General features: G+C 37.1%; 3 protein-coding genes across 7 annotated transcripts in view; 1 reads left to right on the forward strand and 2 right to left on the reverse strand.

The window, feature by feature from the left end:
* Window positions 1-132: 132 nt before the first annotated feature.
* On the reverse strand, window positions 133-3,755 carry them6 (thioesterase superfamily member 6). The gene is made up of 3 exons (XM_079875689.1): window positions 3,677-3,755; window positions 1,849-2,353; window positions 133-450 (listed from the first exon to the last, which is right to left on the reverse strand). Coding segments are annotated over exons 1-3 (618 nt in total). The 5' UTR covers window positions 3,679-3,755; the 3' UTR covers window positions 133-339.
* Window positions 3,756-12,955: 9,200 nt separating this feature from the next.
* Window positions 12,956-27,820, forward strand: part of lrrc24 (leucine rich repeat containing 24) — a gene marked incomplete at its 5' end in the record, with an annotated part of 32,734 nt that continues 17,869 nt past the window's right edge. The window contains 2 exons of one of the 3 annotated variants that reach the window (XM_079876428.1): window positions 12,968-13,066; window positions 13,176-13,398. Of the gene's footprint in view, window positions 13,399-27,820 lie in introns of all 3 variants that reach the window. The other 2 variants (XM_079876427.1, XM_079876426.1) reach the window with 2 other exon arrangements.
* On the reverse strand, window positions 25,137-27,257 carry LOC307160929 (extracellular superoxide dismutase [Cu-Zn]-like). Of its 3 annotated transcripts, none has more exons than XM_079875283.1 (2): window positions 27,129-27,257; window positions 25,137-25,900 (listed from the first exon to the last, which is right to left on the reverse strand). In XM_079875283.1, exon 2 carries the CDS (start codon window positions 25,883-25,885, stop codon window positions 25,232-25,234), a length of 654 nt encoding a protein of 217 aa, XP_079731409.1. In that variant the 5' UTR covers window positions 25,886-25,900; window positions 27,129-27,257; the 3' UTR covers window positions 25,137-25,231. The 3 variants fall into 3 exon arrangements, with proteins under 3 accessions (XP_079731409.1, XP_079731411.1, XP_079731410.1); XM_079875285.1 differs by lacking the exon at window positions 27,129-27,257 and adding an exon at window positions 26,366-26,488; XM_079875284.1 differs by lacking the exon at window positions 27,129-27,257 and adding an exon at window positions 26,334-26,488.

The following is a 27,820-nucleotide window of genomic DNA, read 5'->3' on the forward strand; positions in this document are numbered from 1 at the left end:
AAAAAGCCCAAAACCTCAAAATTAATAGATGCATGAAAAATTTTCAGTACACAGTAGTGTCTCACCTTAAATATTTAGTTTCCACTCCAGTCCAGTTGGTGGCGTTAATAAACCGTGAAATACACCAGAAAATATTATTCATCCATTGTTTTTAAGAATTTATTTTTAGATATTCACAATCTTCCTTCTTCTTCGGCTTTTATAGTACAGCAGAACTCACATTTTTATTTTGCATAGGAGTAGCCTATCCAAACACCTGAGACATTAATGTATGTGCATCAGAACATTCTTTCGATTTTGTAAACCATTGAGCAAGAGTTCATTTAAGGCAGTGAGCCATCATTCCTTCTTTTTATTATCGAGCTGACTTTCCCCCCTGAGGGCTTTACTGCTGGCCGAGATGAAATTGATCCAGTGCTGCAAGTCTTCAGGAAATTCTGGCACTTCAACCTAGAAAGTCAGATTATAAATGTCAGGCTGCAATGTTTTCAAAATGCAGGAATTCATATTCGATTGGAACAACATGAAGTAAACACTTCCTTTAACTCTCTGGTATTCCTCAGTTAGGGGTGAGTCACACTCAAAAAAGATAGAAGCGTATCTTTTTTAATAAAATGAATGTACTTTTTTTTTGTTTCAATAATATTTATTCCTTAATATTTAGGTTTTTTTTTTTGGGTGGTTGTATGGTACTAGATAATATTCACCTCTAATAATGCACCATTTATTTCTATATAAAAACAGTTCATACTTTCAATTAATACAATGTACAGTATATATAAGGCTGTGTATTCATTAGTTGCTTATAAGAGTATTTGCAGACATAATTACTTATTTTTATTAAGGTTTGCATATATTTAGACATTAATTTCATCAAGGCTGATTTGTAGATTGTACCCCAAAAATTGCTCCGCATTTTCTAAGACCATTTACATTTTCTAATCAATTTTCGTGTGCGTTTATATACAGTAGCAAGTGCCACAAAAGTCGAAAAGTGTTAAATTATCCCAATGAAGAACAAAATACAAAGCATGAAATAATTTTGTTTAAAATGACCGATGACCACCATTCACCGTGATTTTCCCAAGAAAGACATGTTCCTGTCTAAGGAACAACATTCCTGTCCAAAAATGTAGTCCTGACCCTCAGGGGCGGATATAGTGATCTGGGGGCCCCAGAAAAAAAATATAGGAATAGGGCCCTATAATATTCACCCCAGTGAAAAGTATTCATGTTAAAACAGGTTAAACCAGTATTAAAGTAGGTTGGACACTAGGTGGTGCTTTGGGGTCATTTTCATTGTAATTCTAAACTTCAAAATACATTTATTTTTATTTTAACTACAAATTTAAAAGAAACTGAAAAAATAATGAAGAGGAAATTATACATTTACACACTTAAGGATTATTTCAACCAAAAATGAAGGACAAATGTCAGAGTTGCGCATGCATCCTCTACTTGGGTCCTTCACAGAAACGAGTGAGTGTCATTTTAAAACAATAAAAATATAATACGCAATGTTTCTCAGTATTTAGATTCAGATGCATGATATTTTTATTTGCTACAAGCAGGATACACAAGAAGCACGGTCAACGTGGATGAACACGCATCTCGTATATAAAAAGCATGTCAGGGGGCCTTTGGTTTTTGGGGGCCGCCTACCTTTGCCTGATGGTTAAGTCCGCCTCTGCGAACCCTATCCCTACCCATAACTTATCGCTAACATCAGAGGGAAATGATTGGATGATTGAAATGTTGATTCAGGAACATGTTGTACTTGGTGAAATCACATTCACCGATGACCAACAAAGGGTTAAAAGGTTTAATGAATCTATTAAAGCTGCTCACCTTTCTTTTGCACAGGTACTGCAGGATCTTGTCCGGGCTGCTGCGCAGGACATTCTGTTTGCAGAACATAACAGCTGAGACCATCCCATCTTTACAAGACACAAAGCGCTGCTCCAGGTAAAATGACTTGTCGTCCCAGGTGATGATTCGACTGCGCAGCTCAAACGCCTCACCGACACACAGCGGGCGTCTGTAGCGGATGGTACTCGCCCCAACAACCATGGTGGCCCCTAGAGCTCTCAATGCCTTGAACACCCCATTGCGGGTGTATAAAGACAAACGGGCAAAGTCACACTCGCGTAGGTAACGGGCGTTGTTCATATGGCAAAGGTCAACGTCATGGAGAAGGACTCGTCCGCCAGCGGTCTGCTCTCCTGTGATGTCAAATACAGGTGAGAGGAACCAGGCCCTGACCACCACAACCACTGCCCGAATATAATACCACACATCCACACTGCAGAACAGGAGTAGCAACACACCCAGAATCCACAGCAGTGTGTCCTCCCTGCCATAGACAGAAGTCAAATTGAGGCCAGAATACACAAGAGACATATTAAACATATGCATGGGCAACTGACATGCCAAATCAGTGATTTAAACTATTTTAAACAATATCATTTTAATTCATTTTAGCATGAAAAATATTATATTTTATTATTACAATTTTATTTGGTTATTAAAAAGTTGCATAGTACAAGGGATTAAAGGGAGTTAAAGAGTACAGCCAAAATTTTTAATTCTATCATTTACTCACCCTCAAGTTGTTCCAAACCTGTACGAGTATCTTTCAGATGATGATATTTCTAACTTGAAGAATGTTGGTAAGCAGTTGACGCCGGTAGCCACTGACTTCCATAGTAGGAAAAGCAAAAATACAATGGAAGTCAATGGCTCCCGTCAACTGTCTGGTTAATAGCAACATTCTTCAAAATATCATCTTTTGTGTTCAACAAAAAAAATACATTTATACAGGTTTGGATTCCAACTGAGAGTGAGTAAATGATGACAGAATTTTCAGTATTGTGTGAACTATCCCTTTAAGATTCTGAGATTTTTAGGTTTTTGCTACAAGCCTTGTTCAAGTTGAACTAGTTAGGCTGGTTTGAGAACACGTTTTAACGAGAATTTTTTAAACATATTTCCAGTATCAGACACCAGAGAATGTATTTGTCGTAATAAAAATATATATTTTTTAATATATAAATATTTTTTGAGTAATGTAATGTTGAGTAATGTTTTTGATTATTGCATTGGTGAGATAAACTGATTAAAATCCACATTGGCACTTTAATTGAAATCTAACCCCCTAACACTTTAACATAACCAGGTGTTTCGTTTGAGAGAAAACTACAACTATTTACTTGCCAGAATACTTGTGCTTTTGTGGTAACATTTTACAATAAGCCATTACATTTAGTTAACATGAACTAACAATAAAACATAGCTCTAAAGTGTTTATTAATCTTAGTTAATGTCTTAGTTAAGATCAAAAGTTGTATACATAATAGACCTGAGCTAACATGAATTAACAAAGCACACCTCTATTTTTATAACTAGCGTTAACAAAGGATAATGAATACCGTAACACATATTGCTCATTGTATTTCATGCATTAACTAGGGTTAACTATTTTATTATATGAACTAGCCTACTATGCAGCACGTTCACATTATTTACAACGTTGAAGGATCAGAGTTGTCATTTGAACAGAAACTGTCAACTTTGTGCACTGTGTAAACCTTTGCGAAATCGATTACACATTTACAACGATAAAACTACTCGTTGGAAGTAAATTTACAGTAGTGAAAGTGTCAAACACAGCACTTACATGTCCACGCTGTTCCCACAGCTCCTGCTTTACGTTCTGTACGTCTCCAGACTGAACGCACGATGACACGCCCCCTAAATATGACGTAACGTGAAAATGTTCGGAAGGAGTTCGGTAGAAGATTGGTAGATTGGAAAAGGGCCTGGCTTTTACCTGGGACATATTGTATTTAAGGAAATACATTTCAAAATTGTACATAAAATATACCATGTCAATTGTAGGCCTAATAATTCTATTTAAATATTTGGACAGAACCAGAGGAGACATTTGCACATCTGTTTTTTGGTTGCCCTATATCCAAACAATTTTGGTCTGACCTAGGTTCTCACATATTTGATTCAGCCAATGTTACACTCTGTTTCAGTTTAAAAGACACAATGATAATAATAAAAATAGACCCCTGGAGAATATATTTTTTTAGTTTAGATGCCAAATTCTTCATTCATAAGCAGAAGTTTGCAAATGGTATTCCATCCTATTCCCACTTTGAAACTGAATTAAACTCACTTCTTAAATCTCCTTAAAACCCCTAAGATTTCTTAAATATTATGAAGAAATATTTAATGAAAATCCATGTATTTAGAAGCTTTGTATCAGTGTCTGTATGAATTGATACAATTGTGTCTGTGTCCCTGTCATGTTGTTTTGCAACGTTTTGGTTATGTTGTTTGTATAACTTTTAGATTTTTATTTTATTTATTTATTTGATATTAGGCTAAATTGTAATTATTTTCAATTTGTTGTAAGATGCATTTGGTCATGTGTTAATCATATAGAAAGAATGTATTTATTTATTGTGTGTGTGTGTGTGTGTGTATTCCATTGGCAACATTCTTGTGTTATTGTTATTCAAGCATTAATAAAAAAAAAAGAATTTAATTTAACTGTATTATGTATTTTCTTTTTCTTTTCTTTTCTTTAAATCTGTAATAGATTTATTTATTAAAAAAAATGGTAGAAATGATCTGAATTGTTATTGCTTATTCAGATAATGTAAAGTAATAATTCAGTTACATTTTCAATGTATTTATAAGAGTAGATATTTTCAGTCTCAGAAATAATTAAGTCTATTTTTATTCTAATCTTGTGTAAAAACGCCTTTTCAGATAATGAATCAAAGAGATTGTGGTATTTATTGTGGTTCCATCATCAACATTCTTGTCAAGCGCGTTGCATTGTGGGATATAATGTAGGCCACATTTTGGCAAATGTTGTAGGTTTTCCATTCTTACAGAAAATTTGCATACAGTGTGTGTGTGAGTAGTAGTAGATCTATGCTGTAACTAATACAACAGTACTATTTTACTGCTTACATTACGTTAATAGGCTATGAATCTCAGAAGCTCAAATTTGGATGCACTGACTAAAGAAATCGTAGCATGAGCAGATTTGCATTTGTTTTGAGAAAATTCTCACAGAATTCATGTTATGAATGACTTATTTAAAAACTAAATCACATCCAGGCTGCTAATGTGTTTTCTTTCTTTTTTTTAAATGAATGAGCATGTGGGATGCATAAATTTACATGTTTTTAAGGTTCCTTGTCATTTTATGAATTCAGGTATTCATATCTGCTGGATTCGTTCCTGCTTTGGCTGCAGTTTGTGTCCTCTGTGAAGTCCTGTAAGTCAATATGAATGATGAATTATAAGAGATTGAGTCTGGCATTGTCAGTGACGGAGAGGGATGAACAGGCCTTCGGAACGTCTGAAAGAAACGGAAAATTACTGTAGCCATTTTCCTTCATTCTCCTTCCGCATAAGGCATTACTACATGAATTCATCAAAGCTTTAACGTGAAAATAATAGCTCTGCAGTGTGTCTGAATGTGAATAATCGGCTGAAGTTAAATGGGCTGAAATTCCAGGAAGACAGACGTTGTCTGAGGAGCGAACATTAGTCATGACACTTCTGTCTCATAAACGGCATCCTGTGATTCTGTTGAGACAGGAGAGCATTTGAAAAACAGTCGTCCATCACGTTAATGGAAATGTATCGATTGTGTTGCAATGTGTTTCTGAAATCGTAATGAGCATATTGAGGGGTAGCTGCTGAAAAGCATTGAGGAGTATTTACAGACGACGGTGTTGATGGGCTGTGAGTGTTTGCGTGCACTGTAAAAACTATTACGTTAAATTTACGGTAAAAAAACTGGCATCTGTGGTTGCCAGAAATTTACCGTAAAAAATACAGTAGCAACATTTTAGGTTTTACAGACTTAACTTAAAATTTACAGTAATAAACCGTATTTAATTATCTGATATAATGTTCATTTACAGACTTATTGAAGTATTAATATCTGTTTTGTACCATTGTATTACACTGACAACCAATAATCACAGCAGTAATGAGAGTCACATGATCAACCACAAGGAAGTAATTACTAATATATAGAAGAAGCTGCACAGTGTCATTCACACAAACATTAAACACCATCATGGTAACACACATGACATTTTAAAAATGCAATAAACATTAATTTAACAACATTAAATGTAACATAAAACCCTAATGTACATAACTGATTAGAAAAATACTAAGAAAACTATGAAGAAACAGTTATTTCAACAAAAATTCATCAAATGTGAAGTGTCACGCAGGGAATTGTGGGAGTGTCAATTTACGTTTTTTTCACTGTAAATTATACAATGACTTGTTCTTTTTCACTTCCAAAAACTGTAAATTTAACAGTATTACATTAAATGTACCATTAGATCACAGTTATTTACAGTATAAGTAAACTTTCTGTTAACCAATTGACAGTTTTTCACTGTAGCATTTTTACAGTCTTTTACCATTAAAATCACAATCATTTTTTACAGTGTGTGTGTGTGTTGGAATGAGTGGCTTGGACTTTCAGATAGATAGGTTATTTAAAGGGATAGTTCACCCAAAAATGAAAGTTTGCTGTTAATTTACTAACCCACAGACCATCCAAGATGTAGGTGTCTTTTTCTTCTTCAGTAGAACAGTAAAGTAGATTTTTTAGCAGAAACTGTCCTTGGTTATTCATATAAAGTCGTGTGGCATGATGAGATATGGGCTAGGGGGGTCGCACAAACTAATCTACAAGTCGACTTTAAAGGTGACATATCGGACTTTTTTTCATTGTTTAAGTGCTATAATCAGGTCCCCGGTGCATCTACCAACCCAGAAAAATTGAAAAGTGACAACCCAGTAACTTTATTTTGGTAAGCCTTTCTCTGCAAGCATGTCAAAAAATAAGCCGATCAGATTTCGCTCCCTTTCTGACGTAGGAAGGGGATCTTATTATAATATTACCGCCCCTTAATCTGCACGTTTCCACCCATGGCGCCGCCATTTGGTTTTTAAGCGACAACAGTGTAACCAGTTCTAACGCAATGGCAAAAGTTCGAGCAAAGCAGCAAACTGTTCTGTCTTTGGTAGACGAGCACAGCACACTATTTAGAGTCCCACCCTCAGATGAGACAAGAGAGCAGTGTATTCATTTTATTTTCAAGGGAAATCCATCAGAAACGGATGAATCAATGTAACTCCACAACAACTACATAAATGTACAGCCTATCCACTAACCATTCAGAAACATCCAGGTGCGTCTAAAAGTTGCAACCGCTTCCTGAGTCTCTCTGTAAGGCTGCACTCCACTACTGGTTATTTCAGAGATTTCTGGATAAGTGAGATTCACGTGTTTTGTAATTGTATCCGAAGCTCGTGTAAAGGTTCGGCCGTCTTCTGAGAGCAGCAGCTCATTTGCATTTAAAGGGACACACACAACAAACACGTTTTTGTTCACACCCAAAAAGAGGCTAATTTGACAAGCTATAATAAATGATCTGGGGGTAATTTGAGCTGATATTTCACAGACACATTCTGGGGACACCATAGATTTATATTACATTTTGTGAAAAGGGGCATAATATATGTCACCTTTATTGCTCTTTGCGCTTAGAATAGACCTTTATCACAGTCTGCATGTCGTCACACCGGCTTCGTTCGGTAGCGTAATCGAATTTCTGCCTGCATTATTGTCAATGGACGGTCCCCAATTTTGACAAGAAAATGTAACTAACTTGGTTGAACTTGACAATAAACATCAGTATTTCAAGCAGTTCATAAATGCTAACCTACCATGTGTGTAATCTTCCATTTTAATGTGCAGCATTATGTATCCAATCATTGCACTCAAACCTGGAGGATATGACACGTTTATGATTATCAAAACAGTTATTTTTAATAATCGTCTATGGGCTGGAAATATTCCTTTATTTGAACAACTTCAATTTGTTCTAATACCGTATTGGAAAGTTAAAGTAATGCTAACATTATTATTGTTTAATTTGTACAGTATTAACTCGTAATTAATGTTTTATGAGATGTATAACCTTGTCTAATTATATTGATCTTAAATGTGATATGTTGTTTGTATTCTATTATTGCATCTCTTTAATAATAAAAAAAGTGCTCTGAGGTATTGCGCATACACATTCAGTAGGCTTGTGCGCTCCCCTATAAATCATGAAATATGTATCAGAATAACTTGATCTTTCTTTGTTTCATCATGACATACATCAATAAATCACAACAATCTCATGCAATGTGCACAGCCATTGATTCAGACTACAGCGGAAGTTATTTTAGGCTATTATTTGAAGCTTCTGCTTTTCGAACATGGCCTATAAACAGAGCGTTAGCGTTATCTTTATCCTTTCTTGGTGTGAACGGGCCTTTACACACACACACACACACACACACACACACACACACACACACACACACACACACACACACACACACACACACACACACACACACACAGATAAAAGTGCACAACATTAATCAGTTAAATCTGCTTATTCTTTGACCTCGAGCAGAGAGTATAGAGACAGATGTCTGAATGTGTGTGCGTGCGTGTGTGTCTGAGCCTTTCTGTTCTGCTGTTTATGCTAAAGCCCTTGTTTTCATCCCTCCCCAAAACCCCCGAAGATTAGCAAAAAGAAAACATCTGTCTATACACCATTGCTCATGTTTTCTTTCCAAAATATGACTTTTTTTCAATGCTGTAATCCTTCAAAGCTGTTTAAGTCATGGCCCACCTCTTTCTCCAGGGTAAAAACGAGTTCCGTTTCTCAATTCAGTGTTACAATAATTCCTACAAAGCACTCTGCCTATGTTTGGACACAAAGAAATGTACAATCTCACACGCACACTTACACATTCAGAGCTCGTATAGCTACTGTTTTGTAGTTCACAGTTGCTCTGTTCCAAAACCTTGTGAGCCAATTCCTTGCTTTGTCCAACTCAAATCTCTTTCAAAGTCAGCCAGTCTGTCGACCCCATCTACACTGGTTCCCTTCAGCCCCTCGGCTCCTCCTCTGACACCACTCTACTGTGTGGATTTACGTCTGGTCTTCTGGTTTCCAGCTCCGCCTAGTCAAGAGGATCCCCTGGCTCCGCCTCCAGCCGTATTGGCTCCTCCCTCCCTCGGCTCCACCTGGAACCATCGGTCTTACGGCTCCACCGGGCTCCCTCGTTCCTCCGGCTCAACCTCAGACAATCGTCACTGCGGCTCTGAGTCGACCTCCAGGACCATCGGTGTTGCCAGGTCTCGCTGGCTCTCCGTCTGCGCCCAGGTCTCCAAGTCTATTGGCTCCATCTCTGTCCCTCGTCCCCGTGGTTTTCGTCAGCCTGTTTTCTCTGTTCCTGTTTGCCCTGTCATTGACCTAGTTTCCTATCTGTTGTTCATTTGGACCCTGTTTAGACCTGGTATTACGATGCTAAATACAGGTGTAAACGGGATCTAAAACATTTTGAGCTTGTCTTTTTTTACCACTTCCAGAGGTAGTCGAAAACACATTCGAACGGATTGCTTTCGTAGTGTAAACGTTCATGTGATCGGATGTGTTCAAACAACCACAAAAGACTTTCTACTCTCGACCTACTGACTTAATGCGTAAACATTAAGGGAAGCGCGCTAGCCAGACGAGTATTAAAGTTTAGCTGGAGACCCAAGTTTGGTTTGAACTAAGACGAAAAATGTACCAAGCACAATGTTTTCTCAACATTCCTGATTTCTAACACACACTCACAGCATTCGGCTGGTCTTGCGGCTGTCTCCGTATATGTTTTCTCCTGTTGTGTTCATATGTAAATTGTGTGAGCTTATTTCATCCATTAGATTGAAAGATCTGGAAGAAAAAAAGCATACATTTACCCACCCATAGACCCTCCCCTCGATGTAAAAGTGTCTCCCTTGTCTACTTGTGATCCGATCGACAAAAATGCATCTTAATACCAGTTGTAAACAGGGCCTTAGTTCTCTCATTACTCACGGTGTATTTAAGCCCTCAGTTTCCTCAGTCCATTGTTCTGTGTCGTCTTTATGTAGAGTATGCTAATTTGTATTCTCCTGTGATCTCCTGCATTGGTTTTCTTATTAAAGTCTTTAAATCAGTACCTCATGTGTTTTGACTAGAACGCACCAGAAATCTGACAAATATTTTTTTTTTTTTTTTTTTTTTTATCAAATAAAGACTTTAAAAACATAAAAAAGGCCTTTGAACGGCATACATTTAATATGTAAAATGATATCTGTTTTTCTTGCAGTATATTCTGGGATTGCCTCATCTGTGAAATATACTGTACATGAAAACCTGGCAACTCAGAATTTCCAATTTCCAAAACTCATCTTCCATGTATTATTCAATTAAATGCTTTTGTTGCAGAGGTCAGAAATATCAGCTGGAATGTCCAATGAAGTTTGGAATGAACAAGTTACCTGGGAACGCGTGTTTGATATCTTAAAAAAAAAAAATTGAGGTAAGCTGCTCACTTGGTTTTGGTTTTATCTGTCTAGAATAATGAAGCTATATGAACTAATGTGTGTTTGTTTCTGTATGTGGCGTACTAAATCTCTCATCTACTCCAGACGCTGGTCTCTGATGTGTAATTACTCAGATCTGGGTCGACATGGACCAGCACAGCCCTGAGGGTATTTACACGCAGAGTAAATGCAAACAAACACCACGATACAATCGCACTGCTCAAAACGTGTTTGAATGCATGCATCAGCACAGATGCACACGGATCCAAATGTATTTGAATGTGGGTCAGCCTGCCTTGATCCCCCTCTACCCTGCTCCATCCCAGAGGTTAATACGACCCATATATAAATACAATAACGCAGCCGTCAAAAGAACACGACAGGGATTATGTGCACAGATAAGCAACTGCATTCTCCACGCAGGAGAGCAAACAGAGGGGAAAATGCAGAGTTTCTCTTCCTTCTTGTAAACCAATATTAATGTCATCCAAGGATCACATCACCATGGTGACAGGGTGCCTTTCCAATTTGCTGAAAACTCAACCTTCCATTGTGTGCCGTGCACCTAGTTTTATGGATTTAACACAAGGGCGGAAATGACATCACCAAGCCCTTGTTTTATGACAAAGTGCGGCAGCTGAGGACAAACATTATTGAGATCTGGGTTATGCCGTTGACACCTGGGTGGCTATCATTTATGAAGAGCTTGTTTCTGTCGAAACATTCATTAAAAGCATGGATTGGTTCTGAAATAAATGGTGTTATTATCAGTCTGGGAGAGATGCATTATTAAAGTAGGGTGACAGTCAATTCGTCTTCGCTATTGGGATGAGAGTCGCCCCAGGAGCAAAGAACAAATCTGTTATTCGACACACCATACCAACATATTCTTTTATACAATGACTTTATCTTTATGAAATAAATATACACACAGGCATGAAAATGACAGTTACAGCAGAGCGATCACCAACTCCCTCTCACAAATAAGTGTTATTTCATGTAATTGAACACCAAAAGACAGTAATGGACCGTGAGTTAGTGCATTGGTGTACTGTACTGCACCTGTCTGCTCATGAAGAGGTTTAATGTAGATTTAAGCCTCTCAGAGGAAGGTAAAATAACACATTCATTAAAATAAATTCTGTGGTTATAGATCAAGACAAGACCAAGTTGGATATACAAGGTGTCGGATAGGTCATAGGCTGACTTTTATTAAAGGGTGAAGAAGCACCAAAATATCAATACGGTAGTACCGACTTGTCATATATTTTTGCACTGTCCAATTTTTTATGTTATGAAACAGTGTTTTTTATCAGGACACACTTTTAAGGACTTATTTATGGATCCAGAAACTTTAACAATTTTTTTTTATTTTTTATATTGTATTTATAATAATGTTTAATTTGTATTTGCCATGTAATTGCCGGTGATGCTGATACGGCAATAAACTACAACAACAACTCAGTGGGGTTTTTTATTGATGGATTTGTTATAAAGTACAGATTAACTTGAAAATGACAAAAATCCCAGTTGTTCGTTTTGATTGAACTAACAAAAAATTGCATAGTATTACAATGTTTGTATGCATGTACTTTTGAACTACCTACCGTATTTTTGTGCCATAATGATACATAAATATGTTAGCCATTGACCTTCTCTGCAGGTTAAATCAATACACCAATAGGAGGCGTAAAGTGACAGTCTTTATGAGTGAGTCATTGCTGCTTTGGCTTTGTTTGGAGCTATTTTCATTGGCGGAACAAAAATAGAAAATAAAACAAAAAACAAAAAAATTACTGGCAATATTGTCTAAAATGTAAGTTACCCATTAACTTCTTGTTTATTGCACTGTTGTGTAAAAGCAATTTTATACTTGAAAGTGTTCTGTTATGAATAGATATTCTGAACAACTGCACTCATGCTTTTGTGATGTTGCTTAGATAAAGGCCTACTCATATATAGTGCATTTATGTTTTCCTTTGTTGTGGAAGCCTGGGTATTTTGGTCACGTGTCGCTGTCCTTGGTGCTGAAATCATGTGACCGGAAAAATGTGTCAGTCAACGGTTCAAGTCTTACAGAAAAACATAGATCGAGACAAAGAACTTTGAGAGAGAACTTAAAAAGAGGAAGTGAATTGCAGATGAATAATAATTGTAGTATAGTGATAATAATAATAATATCGTAATGTAGGCCGATTATTTTCTGTAGCCTAATGTTGGAACGCAGTAGGCTACTGTTTTTTCTTAGCATAGGCTTTAATCTATAATACGCAAATCAACTTAAAATGTGTATTTCAGGTATTTATATATTTTAGCAGTCATTTGATAATCAAGAACAGTATTTTATTCTTATCATGTTACAGCCTACTTTTAGATTTTTACGGTGTACAAATCTGAGTCAAAAGGAAACACGCTCTGAATGAACGATCCAAGCACTGATGCGAGTCTTGCGTTACGAATCAGAGTGAACAATAGAGAGAGAGAGAGAGAGAGAGAGAGAGAGAGAGAGAGAGAGAGAGAGAGAGAGAGAGAGAGAGAGATGTAGGCGACCCAGCTTGAGCTCATTGGGAAGCAGGGAATTGGCGAAAGGTTCTTAACCTATTTTACAGGGATCCTGAACGTCATTTTGGTTTGTTAATCTCTTATTGGTAAGAGATTCACGACTCGGCCGATATTGATTTGGTATTTTGTTTGTAAGGGATGTCACAGAGGAATATTCCAGCTTCGCTGCTGTGAGGATGGCAGGACGGAGCGGTGGCCTTTCCGGATCGCAGCTCAAATGCCGCTTTGTTCGCCGTCCAGACGTGGATTGATATTTCATTCATGTGCATCTGAATTCAGTCCGTATAAAGACCAACAGCGTAGCTCTTCAACACCGCACACACTCAGCACTGCACCGAGACCACGCATCGTTACAGGAGGTAAGATCCTCTGTCTGCACTAGTCCGATAGATAGATAGATACTCATGCATGCATCCCGTGACTTTTAAAACACTTTGTCTAATTGAATGCACAACACGTGCACTGCTGTTTCTCCTCATGCTTTCACAACACTGTCTTTCTGCCTGCAACAAACTGAAGGAAGTACTAATGCACTCGTGTGATTCGTATTTTGACTTTAAATATGTCTCTCCTATTCAGCGTTGTGCAGTACTGTAAAATCAGTATCATTAAGGCCATTCAGAACTGAATTGGACCACATGGAGAAGGAGATACTTTGTTCTGAGCTGTCACTGTGACAGAGAGTAGATGTGCTCAGGGTTATTATGTTTGAAATGTAATTTGGCTCTGATTACACATTGTATGACTAACATTTCAGGTAATATTTCTTCAGATATAACTCTTTTTTATTTGATGTCTCACTTGAGAATAATTTTGTACTATTTGACAAAGATACAAAGTAGCAAAGAGCAACATATTAATGAAACCTTTATCAACAACAAAAAGAGCATGAAAAAAAGTGTGTTTTTTTATAATATATTTTGATGTTACTACCAAATTACTATTATTTATGAAGGCTGGTTGATTTAGCACAGTTAATTCACATTTACTAACACACTACTCACTAACACAGAGACAACAACAGTTCAACAACAGTTTGATTGCATGCAATGCAATATGTCAGTTGTGCAACAGACGCTGAATGTCAGAGCCTGAATATGGCAAACATACAGAACATTCTTGGAAAAGAACAGGAAATATGAAAATATTACAAACTGTCTCGTTTAGTGATAGACTGATTCATCTGGCGAGCCAGTTATTCAGGCGATTTTTAAGAATCTGTCATCACAAAAAAACGGTTGAAAATGGTCATACCACTGACATCTTTGTCAAAGCACAGAGCACATTTTCTGATTTCAGATGTATTTAGTGAATTTTGAGGTAACATTTTGTAAATAAGTGACAAAAAAATATATATTGCAGATTTCTCATTAAATTGTGGTTGTCTAATATGGCTGAGGCTGACACTGATCTAGAGAGCAGTGTTAAAAAATATATAATGTATTTGTTCTTGGCTAGACTAGATCTGCAACGCTGCTGCTATACAGAGCAAGTATGGACTTACTACTGCTAGAAGATTAGGCCCTGTTTACACCTGGATGTGTTTTAGCCGATTGGATCACAAGTAGATGAGGGAGACACATTCCCGTTTACACCTGGTGTTTTAATCTGTCTCTTTTGTCCACTTTCAACCACTTCTGTTCTGATTTCTTCAAGGGAAAGGTTTCAGATCTTTTTCAGATCTTTCAATCTAATGGACAAAATAAGTTAATGTAATTTACATATGAACGCGCCCGGAGACAACGTAAAAACACACGGAGAGCATCAGCTTTAGTTTCTGCTCTGACAGCCGCAAGACCAGCCGAACTCTGTGAGCGTGTGTTCGAAATCAGGAATGATGAGAGAACATTGTGCTTGGTGTGTTTTTCGCCTTCAAACCAAACTTGGGTCTTTAGCTGACAAAGTTTAAATCCCATCTGTCTAGCGCACTTCCCATAATGTTAAGCGTTAGGTCAGTAGATTAGGAGTCTTTTGTGGCTGTTCGAACACATTCAACCTACACTATACGAAAGCAATCCGGTCAAATCCATTTTCGACTACCTCTGGAAGTGGTCAAAAGTAGACAAGCTCAAAACGTTTTACACCTGTATTTAGCGTCGTCCACTTGTGATCCGATCAACCAAAACGCATCTTAATACCAGGAGTAAACAGGGCCACAGACACACTGCTGTGAGCATGTACGACATGCTGCATAAATAGACATCCATAAAACCAGAAGCAGATCTAGGCAGGTGGAGCTGGGGGAGGTGGAGGATTTCAGAGAAACAATGAACCAGACTATTACATTTTGAGCAGGCAATCTCATTGGCTGCAGGATCAGCACAGGGCCAATCAGCTTGTGCCATGTGGTAATGATGTGATTGCTTTGCATACTGCATGTAAATGACCTCTAGATAGTGGAGCGGCTAAGTGATATAATCGTTCAGTTTATGATACAAGCGTGAAAATTGGCATGAGAAGTCTGCATGGGTCACTTGACAAGAAAATTGTCCGAGCCACTTGAAATTTCAAGATTTTTCATTTTTCAAGATGGCTGACACCTTAGTGGAGCAGTTAAGTGATATAGTGGTTTATTTGGTGATACAAGCATGAAAATTGGCATCAGCAGTCTCTGATGGTCACTAGACAATAAGCCACCTACAGCTACTTGAAATTTCAAGATGGCAGCCATTTTTCAAGATGGCCACCACCTTAGTGGAGCAATTAGGCTCATGGCAATTTTCATGCTTGTAACACCAACTAAATGATTTCTTAAGCCTAATTGCTCCACTAAGGTGGTGGCCATCTTGAAAAATGGCCGCCATCTTGAAATTTCAAGTAGCTGTAGGTGGCTTATTGTCAAGTGACCCACAGAGACTGCTCATGCCAATTTTCATGCTTGTATCACCAAATAAACCACTATATCACTTAACTGCTCCACTAAGGTGTCGGCCATCTTGAAAAATGGCCGCCATCTTGAAATTTCAAGTGGCTCGGACAATTTTCTTGTCAAGTGACCCATGGAGACTGCTCATTCCAATTTTCACGCTTGTATCATAAACTGAACGATTCTGCCAAACATAAGCACTTAGCCACTCCACTAAGAGTCTCATGACTGAACTATACATTATAATAAATAAATAATAATAATAAATAATATTACATTATTATTATTATTATTATATATTTCATGGATTTAGATCAGTATCAGCATCAGCCATATTGGTTTACCTTAATTTTATACTGAATCTCCTGAGCAGTTGTTTAAAAAAGATGTAGTGAATCATACACTGTAAGAGAAAAATCCATATACAAACAGAAAAAGTACTAGTCATTTTCTGCCTGCACATTATCTGTTCAGTTGTATTGACATTTCCGTTAACCCTAAAACATGACACAATGCAATGTGTAATTCAACATACAGATAAACACCAATATGGAATATTTTCTGCATATCAACAGGGTACATTGGGTCCTATTTTTACAAGCTTTTCTTAGAATGTATAGAATCCGCCGTTATTGGTTAAAATACATATTGCATGTGGATTTGAGACTCAATTTCCTTCAATACTTAATGAAGGCGCTCAGAAAGGCATGTGAATGGCACTGAGCACACAGAGCTGGAAGTTGAGCTACAGGTGATTTAGTGATGATGCTGGTTTGTTTTCAAGCTTTATCTGACTTTATTGGCTGGAAGTCCAGCGTATAAGCACAAGAGCACAGTGTTACACGCACAACGAGCGTGCAGAGAATAACAGAGCAGCGATCGATACAAACCAGCCAGCAAGGCTCTCTGCACACGTGTGGATCCTGTAATGTTACCCAACATGTGTAAAGAACAATGGAGGTTTGTGTGTGATTGGCAGTCAAATAAAGTGGGTGTTTGATCAGCCATGCAAATATATTTTGCTTAAAGTTTTTAAATAAAATCAAGCTTATTTTAGGACCATTACTGCATTATGACAATTAAGTTCAATCTCTCTCCCAGTTATCGTTACTGCAATGAAAATGAGTCTCATAATTGTTTTGCAATAAAGTAAAATAAAATATATAGTGATAAAATAATGATAATAATAATAACAATTAAATAAACAATAATAATAACAACATTTTTATTATTATGTAATACATCATGGTTTTATGGCATTATGCTATTATTTACTACACAAAATACTGTATTACAGTAATGAGAATCTAATGAGAATCATTATAGAGAATAATGAGAATTTAAATAAAAAAAAAACAACGTCTGGGTGCATTATGGTAATGAGAATTTCAGGGGAAATGTGCTCAATTTAATATTCATGAAAATAATTCAACAATGCCAAATAGATAGGCTTTATTTCCTTTATAGAAAATTTAATTTCTTAAGACTTTGGGGGGAAATGCGACCTGGACATGTTTTCGTGAGATTCGTTCTCAGGTTTCCCACAATACATTGATTTGCGTCTTAAAGGGTTAATTCACCCAAAAATGAAAATTCTGTTATTAAACACTCACACTCATGTAGTTCCAAACCCGTAAGACTTTCATTCATCTTCAGAACACAAATTATCTTTTTAAAGAAATCTGAGCGATTTCTGTCCCTCTGTTGACAGCAACACAACTGACACTTTGACGCTTCAAACGGTTCATTAAGAGATCAAACTAATCCATATGAATTGAGTGGTTTAGTCCAAGTTTTCTGAAGAATATTTTTGGGTGAACTACCCCTTTAAAAGTTTTAAAATCAGTGGACAGTGTTGCTCCTCTGGCAAACACACACACATATTGATCTGTGCTTAGCGACCAGAAAAATCAATCACAGCAAACCGCATCTGGACACGGTACTGCGATTAAATAACAAGCAGATGTGTCTATTCATTTGGACCATCCGAAATTCAGATTCTCTGGGTAAACTGGTGACACGCCAGCACACACAACAGACATTCACAGGCCTCGTATTGATTCGCCGACAGTAGGTGCTGGTTTTGTATGCTTGCTTGTATTGTGGAGTGTGTAAATTGTATTTTTGATGAGAAATGATAAAAGACAACGGGGTGGAATTGTGTATGCATCTCTGATTACTACCCTCGTGTTCTGTGATTACCATGAGCTGAATGGAAAACACACATCACAGAGCAGAACAATTTATATAATCTCATCTCTTAGTTGAGCACACAAACACACGCAGATGCATCTCACAGTTTTAACCTAGCAGAAGATAAAAAGTGCAAAAAAAGAAGTCTGGTCATACGTATGTTGCATTGGTGAGGCTACATAAGGGTTGGGAAGGCACTGGCACACTTAGATTGACAGCTGGTCCACCCAATCAAATGAGACACAACATCATTTTTGTGGGAAAGGAGAAAAAAATCACATAGGTACAATAATAATCACTCAAATGCTATACATTAATTTAGCTGTCACTCCTGAAACTTTGCAGTTTGTACGTGGCCGCTGGTCAAGCATGAAAAACTAGAGTTTTATTCAAATTCTGAAATCTGAACCTACTAAGCGTGCAAAGAGCGCTTCCTTTATAATCACTCATCTTAGTTAATCGCGATCTCACAAAGTTCCGTTATAATCGATGAAGCCGACTGCATAATGAATCTCTTATTCGCATAATGTCTACACTCTGTTATAATGACACGATTCTCAAACGTGCACAACTCAGCACTGGGAAAAACTCAGTGTTTTGAGTGGTGAGTATCACTTAAACACTTCTGATTGGCCATTGAGTTCAAGAAATCAACAGATTGGCTACATTGCTCAACGCTGCATGAACACGTTGTAAATAGAAACATTTGACGCTCTCCAGGTGGATGGATTAATGGATTTAGTTGTTTTCATGAAACTGTTTCCCAACTGTAAATAACATTTGACTAATATTAAAGGTGCTCTAAGCGATGTCGGGCGTTTTTTAGGCCACAACATTTTTTGTCACATCCAGCAAACATCTCCTCACTATCCGCTAGCTGCCTGTCCCCTGAACACACTGTCTCGGTCTCTGTAGACAGCCCAGGCTCCACAAATGGCAAGAAAAACAAACTGGCCCAGCCTGGACCACGAAACATAACAAACAGTGTTCCAGCCAATAACTGACAAGAATGATTTGGGGGTGGGGGTTGGGGGGGTTAGTGCGCATGCACATGAAGGGGGGCGTGGAGGAGAGAGAAGCATGAAGAGGGAAGTTAGCTAGAGGAGAGATGTCTTAGACAACGACTAACATTAAAATTGTATATTCTTGAGAATTTTGATATGGCCGACACACGACCAAAGAGACAACGTTTCGATGAACACATAACAAAGAATAGGGAAAAGGAGAAGGAATGCGCAAAGTCACGAATTTACATCGGAAAAGCGTTCAAAAGGTGGCGAGAAGTCCGCCGGCAGAAGGGTTTCTGATCCGACATTCAGTTTTTGTTGGACAGGTGTGTAAATCCAGTTTGTTTTTTCTAATGGTTCATGACTGTTTCAGGAAGCACGGAAGGGAGGGGACGGGATGAGGAAGAGGGAGGGTCGAGCTAGCCTTCGTTTTGTTTGACAATACTTCGAACGTCAACAAGAAGTGACGTCACCCAACATCGCTTAGAGCTTTAATTGTCAAATAATTTTTTTCCCATGTATGGTAAAAGGATGTAATTTGAGAGTAGGCATTGGTATTTCACCAGGGCCCAATGACGTTAACATTTCTTGTCTCTCCACTGGTATGTTTGTCTTTATGGCTACTAGCATCCATCCTTCGAAGACTTTTCATCTTCTGCTTGGTTAAAATTGTAAGTCTGATCGCTTCAGAAAAGTACCGGCACACCTCACCTCATTATTTATCATTCATGTCTGCAGCTCAAACATGAATTACGTGCCAACGTTTCAGACTTAAGGTCAGGGCTTAGTTTAGTTCACTAACAAGGGCCCTATGAAATTCATTTTATTGAATTGTTTATTGTTTTTCATTTGAATTTGTCTGGATTCCAATTGAATGGTTTAATGAAATTTGAATCATCAGAAATAACATCTAATCAAAAAAATTTTTTTTTTTTAACAATTAAAAAATGTATTACAATTTTAACAATAATGGGGGCAGATTATTATTATTTAATTTTTTTCCTAAATTCTTTGTTGTCTGTTTTTTTTTTTTTTTTGAGTTTTATAATTAAATACAAATGTATTATCAAAAATGGTAGTAATAAAACAAATGATTTGATGAAAAAAAGTCCTGCTCAACAGAGGTACTGTTTAAACACGAATGAAAATATTAATATTAATAATAAACCAGATATTGTATATTACGAATATTGCTGACTCTTTTACAGATTGCTTAGTTTCGTTATGGATATGGATTGCTTTCGTTAGTCGTTATGGATAAAAGCACCTACTAAATGCATAAATGTAAAATATTTATTATCATTATTATTATTACTTTGAGAAGTAAATTCTGTTTTTTAACATTTTCTGTATTCTACTTCTCTATTATATATATAAGTGAATTTTTTTTTTTTGTCTGATTGTCGTGAAGACCTTTAGGTTATGACATGATATGATATTTTTTATCAAATGAATGTTGAAATTGTCCATCCATGAAATCATAGGACCCTACCTAACTCTTAAGTATGAGCACTGTCATTAGTGATGCTTGCCGCATACTTGACTCAAAGCGCATGATAAGTGGTTCATTGCAAGCAATTAGTGAATGTATTTCTTTCTTTCTCCCTGTTCACATTGTTAATCTCCCTCGCCCTCTGATTCTTTGTCTCGGTCTTATTCTTCAGTGTCTGCTCGTTGCTGAACACAGTTCTCAGTCGTAATAGTGCCTGCAGGCCTTGCCTTCAGAATCCAAGCCCTGTGCTATTGTTTCCATGACAACATGGGAGGCATGGCCGGAGGGCATATCTGTGTATTTGCACTCTCACTCACAATTTCTCTCTTTTATCTCTTCCTGACACAGTGAATTTGATCACTTCAAGTGTTCTTATTTAAAACCTTCATTTCAAATTAGAGACGGTGCATTTGACTCGACCGCAGGGAGTCGCTGATGAATGCTCTTGTCATCTGACGCAACAGGTGAGATTTGTGTCGATGATATGGGTTAGGAGACACTTGAAGCTTTTAAGTTTGAGCCATTTGCCTCTTTGCGTCTCTGGCCATTAAGAGAGCACTCCTGGGAACACATTAGGTTTGAATGTGATGTTATATGAGGGTGTCAGGTGCAAGCGCAGAGAGTTTATTCACTGAAATAATGACTCACTCAACAGGCTAGATCTAAACGTGACAGCGACCACAAAATGTGTGTTCGTGGAGATAACATGAGAAAATGTCAAAAAATTTGTTAGGCTATGTGTACTGTATTACATAATGGGAATCGTTATCGCAAAATAGTTCCAAAATGAGAATTTCAGAGGGAAATTAAAATATATATATATGGAAAAACAACTATTTTCAACCCTCATTCTGAGCCTCGGTCTGAAATGATCTGTTTTTTAAGGGGCGGCTCCTTTAAGGCTTGTCAGGAAACAGACACTTATGATTGGCTAACGTCATTGCATAGGAAACCGTATCAACGCCCACTCGCTATTGCATGTGAGCAAGTTTTTAAAAAACATTATCCATATAAAACCGTCATTTACAGACAAAGCATTATGAAATCATTTACATACGGATTGTAATGCAGTTGCTGTCATCTGTTAATAAAAGTTTATTTGTGAACTCTACATTACACTGTACCCCATTCACAAAACAAAATGCTCCGAACAAACATATAATTCTCGGACGCGATCCGGAACGCCATTAAAATAAACCATCCACTTGTTTCCGACACTGGGATTCTTCTGAAGTCTCAGAGCTGTTTAAACCGAACGCGTCAAAGCGAAAGTTCTTTCACTCTTTCATTTGTCCTGTTATCGGCAGACTCGAGCACGTGGAGTTTGTCAGAATCTGAACGTACATCTGTAAACTGTATCCACTAGACACCGTCAGTGATTAATGGGTTTTATTTGACGTGACGCTTGCATCCCGTGAAGGCAAATGTCCGCCGTTAAGTGACTGAACACCAGTGGGCGGAGCCTATGATGCGATGATGTATAATTATTTGTCAATGTCTTGCTCTGGAAAAAGTCATATGCAAATGTATTCGCCCGTGTGACATCACAAATCCTACAATATCCAAACATGCTGTTTTTGGAGCTTGATTAAATAAGTGCTTTTTTTCTTTATAATGAGAAGACTGTTTTAAGCTCTGAAAGTTGTTGGAAAGTTTTAATGGCACAAAAATCTAGGCAAATTTGATTTCTCATGTCATGACCCCTTTAATATTCATTAAAATTAAGTATTATTGGTCCTAAAATAAAACACACTTTATTTTCTTTATGCAAAATATATTATTTCTTCATTTCTTTTGATTTTGTGATTTGACATTAATTCTTAGATTTCCTACAATACATTGATTTGCATCATAAAAAGTAGAAAGACAAACAACAAGTGGTTCTTTTAAAATTGCCAATATCAAGTTAATCTGACTGATATGATCATTAAAGCGAAGGTTCACCCAAAAATGAAAATTACTGACATCACGAAATAGTGTATTGTGCACATATTTGTGACCCTGGACCACAAAACCAGTCACATGGGTCAATTTTTTAAAATTGAGATTTATACATCATCTGAAAACTGAATACATAATATTTCCATTGATGTATGGTTTGTTAGGATAGGACGATATTTGGCCGAGATACAACTATTTGAAAATCTGGAATCTGAGGGTGCAAAAAAATGTAAACATTGAGAAAATCTCCTTTAACAGAGTACCCGTCTTCAAGGAAGTTAATGCTTGTCAATGGAGAGTGGCCAGACTTGAAGGTCTGAAGCACTGTGGCTTTCCCCTGAATGTTTCGGGAAAAGATTCGAAGCATCAAGAGTGTTGAAAACAGCGCCATATTGTGGCAGGTCAACTATATTGCAGCCATGTTTATGAGCAGCTGAGTGCGCAGCGTCATTGTTTTATCCATTAAGCACAAATAAAAGCCTGACAACGCAAAATGTTCAGTTTTCTGATAATATAATTCTCATATTAAAGTGTAGCAATAAAATAAATGTAACAATTATATTAATACTAATTATAAAAATACCAACAGAGTTGCTTGATGCAAGTAAATGTTGGTATAATTATTTTATGGTTTCTATATGCTGTTTATGTGTCAGAATATATGATCGGCTTATTTATATAGTTTTTTTTTTTTTTTTTTTTTTGTAAATGGACTTAAACTTCCAAAAACCTGTATAGTTATGGTCTGGGTTCAAACATTTCGACACACAAAGTGATACATTCATGTGACTGGAAAGAAAGCGAGGCATAGAAATTTTGTCCGACTTGATACAGCGCCGACGCCACGTGACTGTGATGTATGCCATCAAAGTACCGCGAGAGCGATTCGAGAGTAGCCGGAGAACTCTTAGTTGCGATGTTATATTGTGTCATGCTTATCAAATAACTGATTAAAAAAACGTATACTCCCCTTAATTGATAGTAGCTTATGTTGAACTTTATTTTTGTTCCTACAGACGCTGTATGAAGAATAAAGTATTGAATGAAAATGTCTCTGAAACATCTGTGTATTATTTGGCAAATATTGCATTTATTTCACTTAAGCTGTGGTAAAGTATGCAAACACCACGTGAGCGGTCACTACGGGAAGCAGAAAGTGTCCGACTACACGTCTCCATTTGCAGTTCCTCCCCGCCCGCACGCGGCTACACTCGCCGATCGGTTACATCCAGCCGCAGCCGATGTCGAACACACCTTTCGTTTTTCATTGATCACGTGTTTCTCTGAAAACAATACGCACTCCGGCACAGAGATTCATTAAAAATTGCGCTGCGAATTCGATACATGCTTTGAAGCTTCAGTGTCAAATGTTACATCACTACTTAAGAGTCCAGCTTTAATATTTTCAAGTTGATGTGTTATTTTCAAGTTATACCAATGAACATTGAGATCATGCACTCCAGACACATTTTTCTCAGGTAAAGTGGGCCAAGCTGGTCTCGTAAGTTGAGCCATCCTTGATTTATCAAAAATGATCTTGTATCTTAATTAAAAACACAAAAACACAAGCATATTTAACAAACCCAAAAGCAGATATAGGCTATGAGTAATACTCATCAGTTCACTCAATGCATGTGTAAAATTCAAAACAACTGATAGAACATGTTATATTGACATTAAATGGAATTAAATCTGAATATCAAAATATTCTGAAATCTGAATATGGATGAAAATGAACTCTACAACATTAAAATGGAATTACATTACATGCAACAAGTACGGCCTACTGCTAACACAAATTCAATAAGATGAACATTTAAAATTGTAACCACATTGTAAAACATTTGTCTGTTTTCTCTAAACACTTTTAATGAACTTAAATTGTCTATATTTTAAAGCGTTACATTCTGAATCTACATTTTTCTCCTCTCATCCTTTCTTCACTTTACAGATTGAACTTAACTCATTTTCTGCTCTTTCATCGGACTCGAATTTCCAACGGCACACTCATTTCTGTTCTCTAAAAAAGTAGATTATACATGTCAACTATAAAATAACCAATGTACATCAACTTATTTAATGAATTTGAAAATAATTACTTAAGGTCACCCACTTTACATAAATCCTACTGGCCCACTTTAAGACATTCAGCCAAAGTGGGTCAGCAAAATATAAACTCCTTACAAGAAAAAACACCACATTCGATTCTTTGCATTTGATTCCCTGTTAACTTTAGTAACAAACCAGGAACGGTCACAATATTTGTGAGAAACCTTATAATTTAGAAAACAAAATCTTAGGTTAGAGGGTTTTCTACCTTTAACAATAAGGGTGTCCTCCTTTGAGATGTAGCCACACCCTCCAGAGTCATATTACATCAACCAAAACCATTTTATCATTTAAAGAAATAGTGTCTTTAATTAAAGGCCACTGTCATGCTCTTAAAGTGTTAACCCATTGAGCACAGTAAATCAAACTAAACGGCCCACTTTACCTGCATTCACCCTACATTTATTTTTATGGGTGCATTTACTGTTGGAAGCTATGGCCAAAAAGCCTCTGAAAAGACCAAGAAAAAAAACATGGGAATGTTCAGGTTATGAAATATACTTTAATGTCGGACACATACAAAGAATACACAAGGAAAATAATGATTATCCTATTTGAATCTGCCCTTCCACCATATTCGACTCTTAGTTCCTTCCTCCACAGCTTTTCTTGGGGAGCGCTTCAGTCTTCTGCCACAGACTTGGAGTAGTAATACCAATCACACCGCAAGCAATTCTCTGTCCAGCATTCCCACTGACTTTACTCTCCTCATCTGAACCCATTCCCAGATCATCCTCCTTCTCATGAACCACCACCGCACGTCCCAGAATGGAATAAGGGCCAAAGAGCTTGCCGTCTGGAAGCGTCAGGAACTGCCTTATAACTCCTTGCTCAGGTGCAAAGTTGCCCAGGTCTCCAGGATGATGAGGGTGGTCAACACCGTTTGGATTATAATGAGGACCAACAGTGATGCTGCCTTGACTGAGGTCTCCATACTGATGGATGTGCATGGCGCGCTCTTGATGATCGTTGGCAGGCAAACCACGGAGGTTGATTTTCACTTCTAATTCTCCATTGGGGAAGAGCTGCTTGAAGAGGATTTGCCCAAAGATCTTTGGCTGGTTACGTGGCAAATTGGGGCTGGGAGTTACTTCACAAGTGGCATAGATTGTGTTGTCGAACTCCACGACTTCCGGCTGTGGCGCTTCGGCAAGCAAACATACTGGTCTTTTGGAGAACTCTCCTCCTTGTATATGCAGCACCAGCAATATCAGAGGGAATAGGATGATTTTCTCCATGTTGATCTTTAAAGCCTACAATGAAGAGTGGATTAAGTGAAATCATGCCGTTTGGTTTAAGAATGTAATATGTGACAGAATAAAAGGTCAAAGCTTTGTTGCAGGGAGCTTTGAGAATGGAAGTTGCATTAGGTAAAATAGCACAACCAGATTAGTTTGCAACGGAAAACCATATAAGAACCCAGACAGCAACATGGTGTTGGCCCAGATCCGGCCCACATCTGGGCTGTGTGCAATCCATGTATACCAGATGTGGGCCGACACTATGTTGCTGTCTGGAAAACTGTAGAATTTTTGAATTGCCATTTACCCTTGTGAAAAAAAAAAGTGTGCTTATTGGTATTGGATGTGTACCTGTAGTATCTTGAAAGTACAATAATAATAAAAAATAAAACCTTGTATGTCCACTTGCAGATAACACTGAATTTTAAAAAGCCACTGTACACACCGTACACTTTCATAAGCAAACCAATGACATACAGGTGGATGTAATCACACTAAAATGAGTCCAGGCAAAGGTTTATGGAAATGGAAAAGGTCTAGGGAGAAGTGCCCTCTGGTGGCTATCATAGCGCTTTTGCTGGCAGGAGTGACATTAAGTATACATACACCTTAAAAAAAAAAAAAAAAAAAAGTCAAACTAAGAGTTTCTTTAAAGTACATTGTTTTAAAACAAAAATTGTTGTGCTTTAAAGTACACTTAATTTGATCTATTGTAGCCTACATGTTATTGAATATTAAATATAAAAAGTTAATATTTTCTTAAATGTACAAAATTGCAACTTCATGTTTCATTGCATGTATATTTTTAAATGCATTACATAAGTTTAAATAAAAATTATATTAAAATATATTTTAGTTGACCATAACTGCATAGTAAATATCAGTACATTCAGCAGTGCACTTTAACCATATTTCAAAGACAATACAAGTAATTATGAAATGGATTACAAATAAAGATGTACTTCAAATCAAACAAAAGGACTGTTTAATATACATTTAAAACATGCATAAACATGCAATTAAGTCTGAAAACATTACATTCTTGTATATTTTTTACAGGATTATTTTCAATAATATGTACTCTTCTTTTTAAAGCATGCTAGTGTACTTTTTCACAAGGACAGGTAAAATAAAAGACAACATCTATACTTTTGCTTAAACTTTTAGTTGTACTAAACCAAGTCAGTTTTGCAAGAATGGAGAAAAAAAGAACAAGCCTAAAACAGCAAAGGTATATTACCGTATAGCTGAAAAGCTGTCCTCAATCCGTGTGGAGCCTGAATATTGCAGTCGCAAAAATACCACAAAGCTTAATCCGTGTGCAGTCCTGAACTTTGGTTGAGAGAATGTTCTTTGCAATCACACTTTTGGCTGCTCTTTTATAACTCATGTGGAGCTACAAGTTAACCATGCTAGTCTGTTAGTCACTAATTAAGTTCACCTGTGTTTCATTTAGCTCCCTTTGTTTGCCTGTGTATATATAGCTCTCAGTTTGTTCAGTTCTTTGTCTTGCATTGCACAATGTGTTCTCCAGTGTAGATTCGCTTCATTGGTTTGTGTTTATTAAAAGAAGTTCTGCTATAGATTCCTTTCCTCTTGACTCATTAATTCTCATTTAATGTTCAATTACATGTGAATTTTATGCTTGACATTACTTCTTATAGCAGATATTCATCTCACATAAGTTGTTATTTTTCAAGAAACCATTTCTACAGACTCTGTCCCGAACCTGACAAGCCTATATTTCACATGGAATTGGACTGTTATTTAATTGTCTTTGCAGGTAGAAGTAAAAATGTCTGGGGGAATGATTATTCTATGGCATCGATGTTAAAATCCCCTTTTAGTAGAGTGATTGCAAGTAAAGTGTAGCCTGGCTCCGCACTCCTACGTACTTCCGCTCATTTTCATTTTCCTTAAGCACTCCGTCTG

The sequence above is a fragment of the Squalius cephalus genome (genome assembly GCF_949319135.1).
Source record: "Squalius cephalus genome assembly, chromosome: 7".
NCBI lineage: Eukaryota > Metazoa > Chordata > Actinopteri > Cypriniformes > Leuciscidae > Squalius > Squalius cephalus.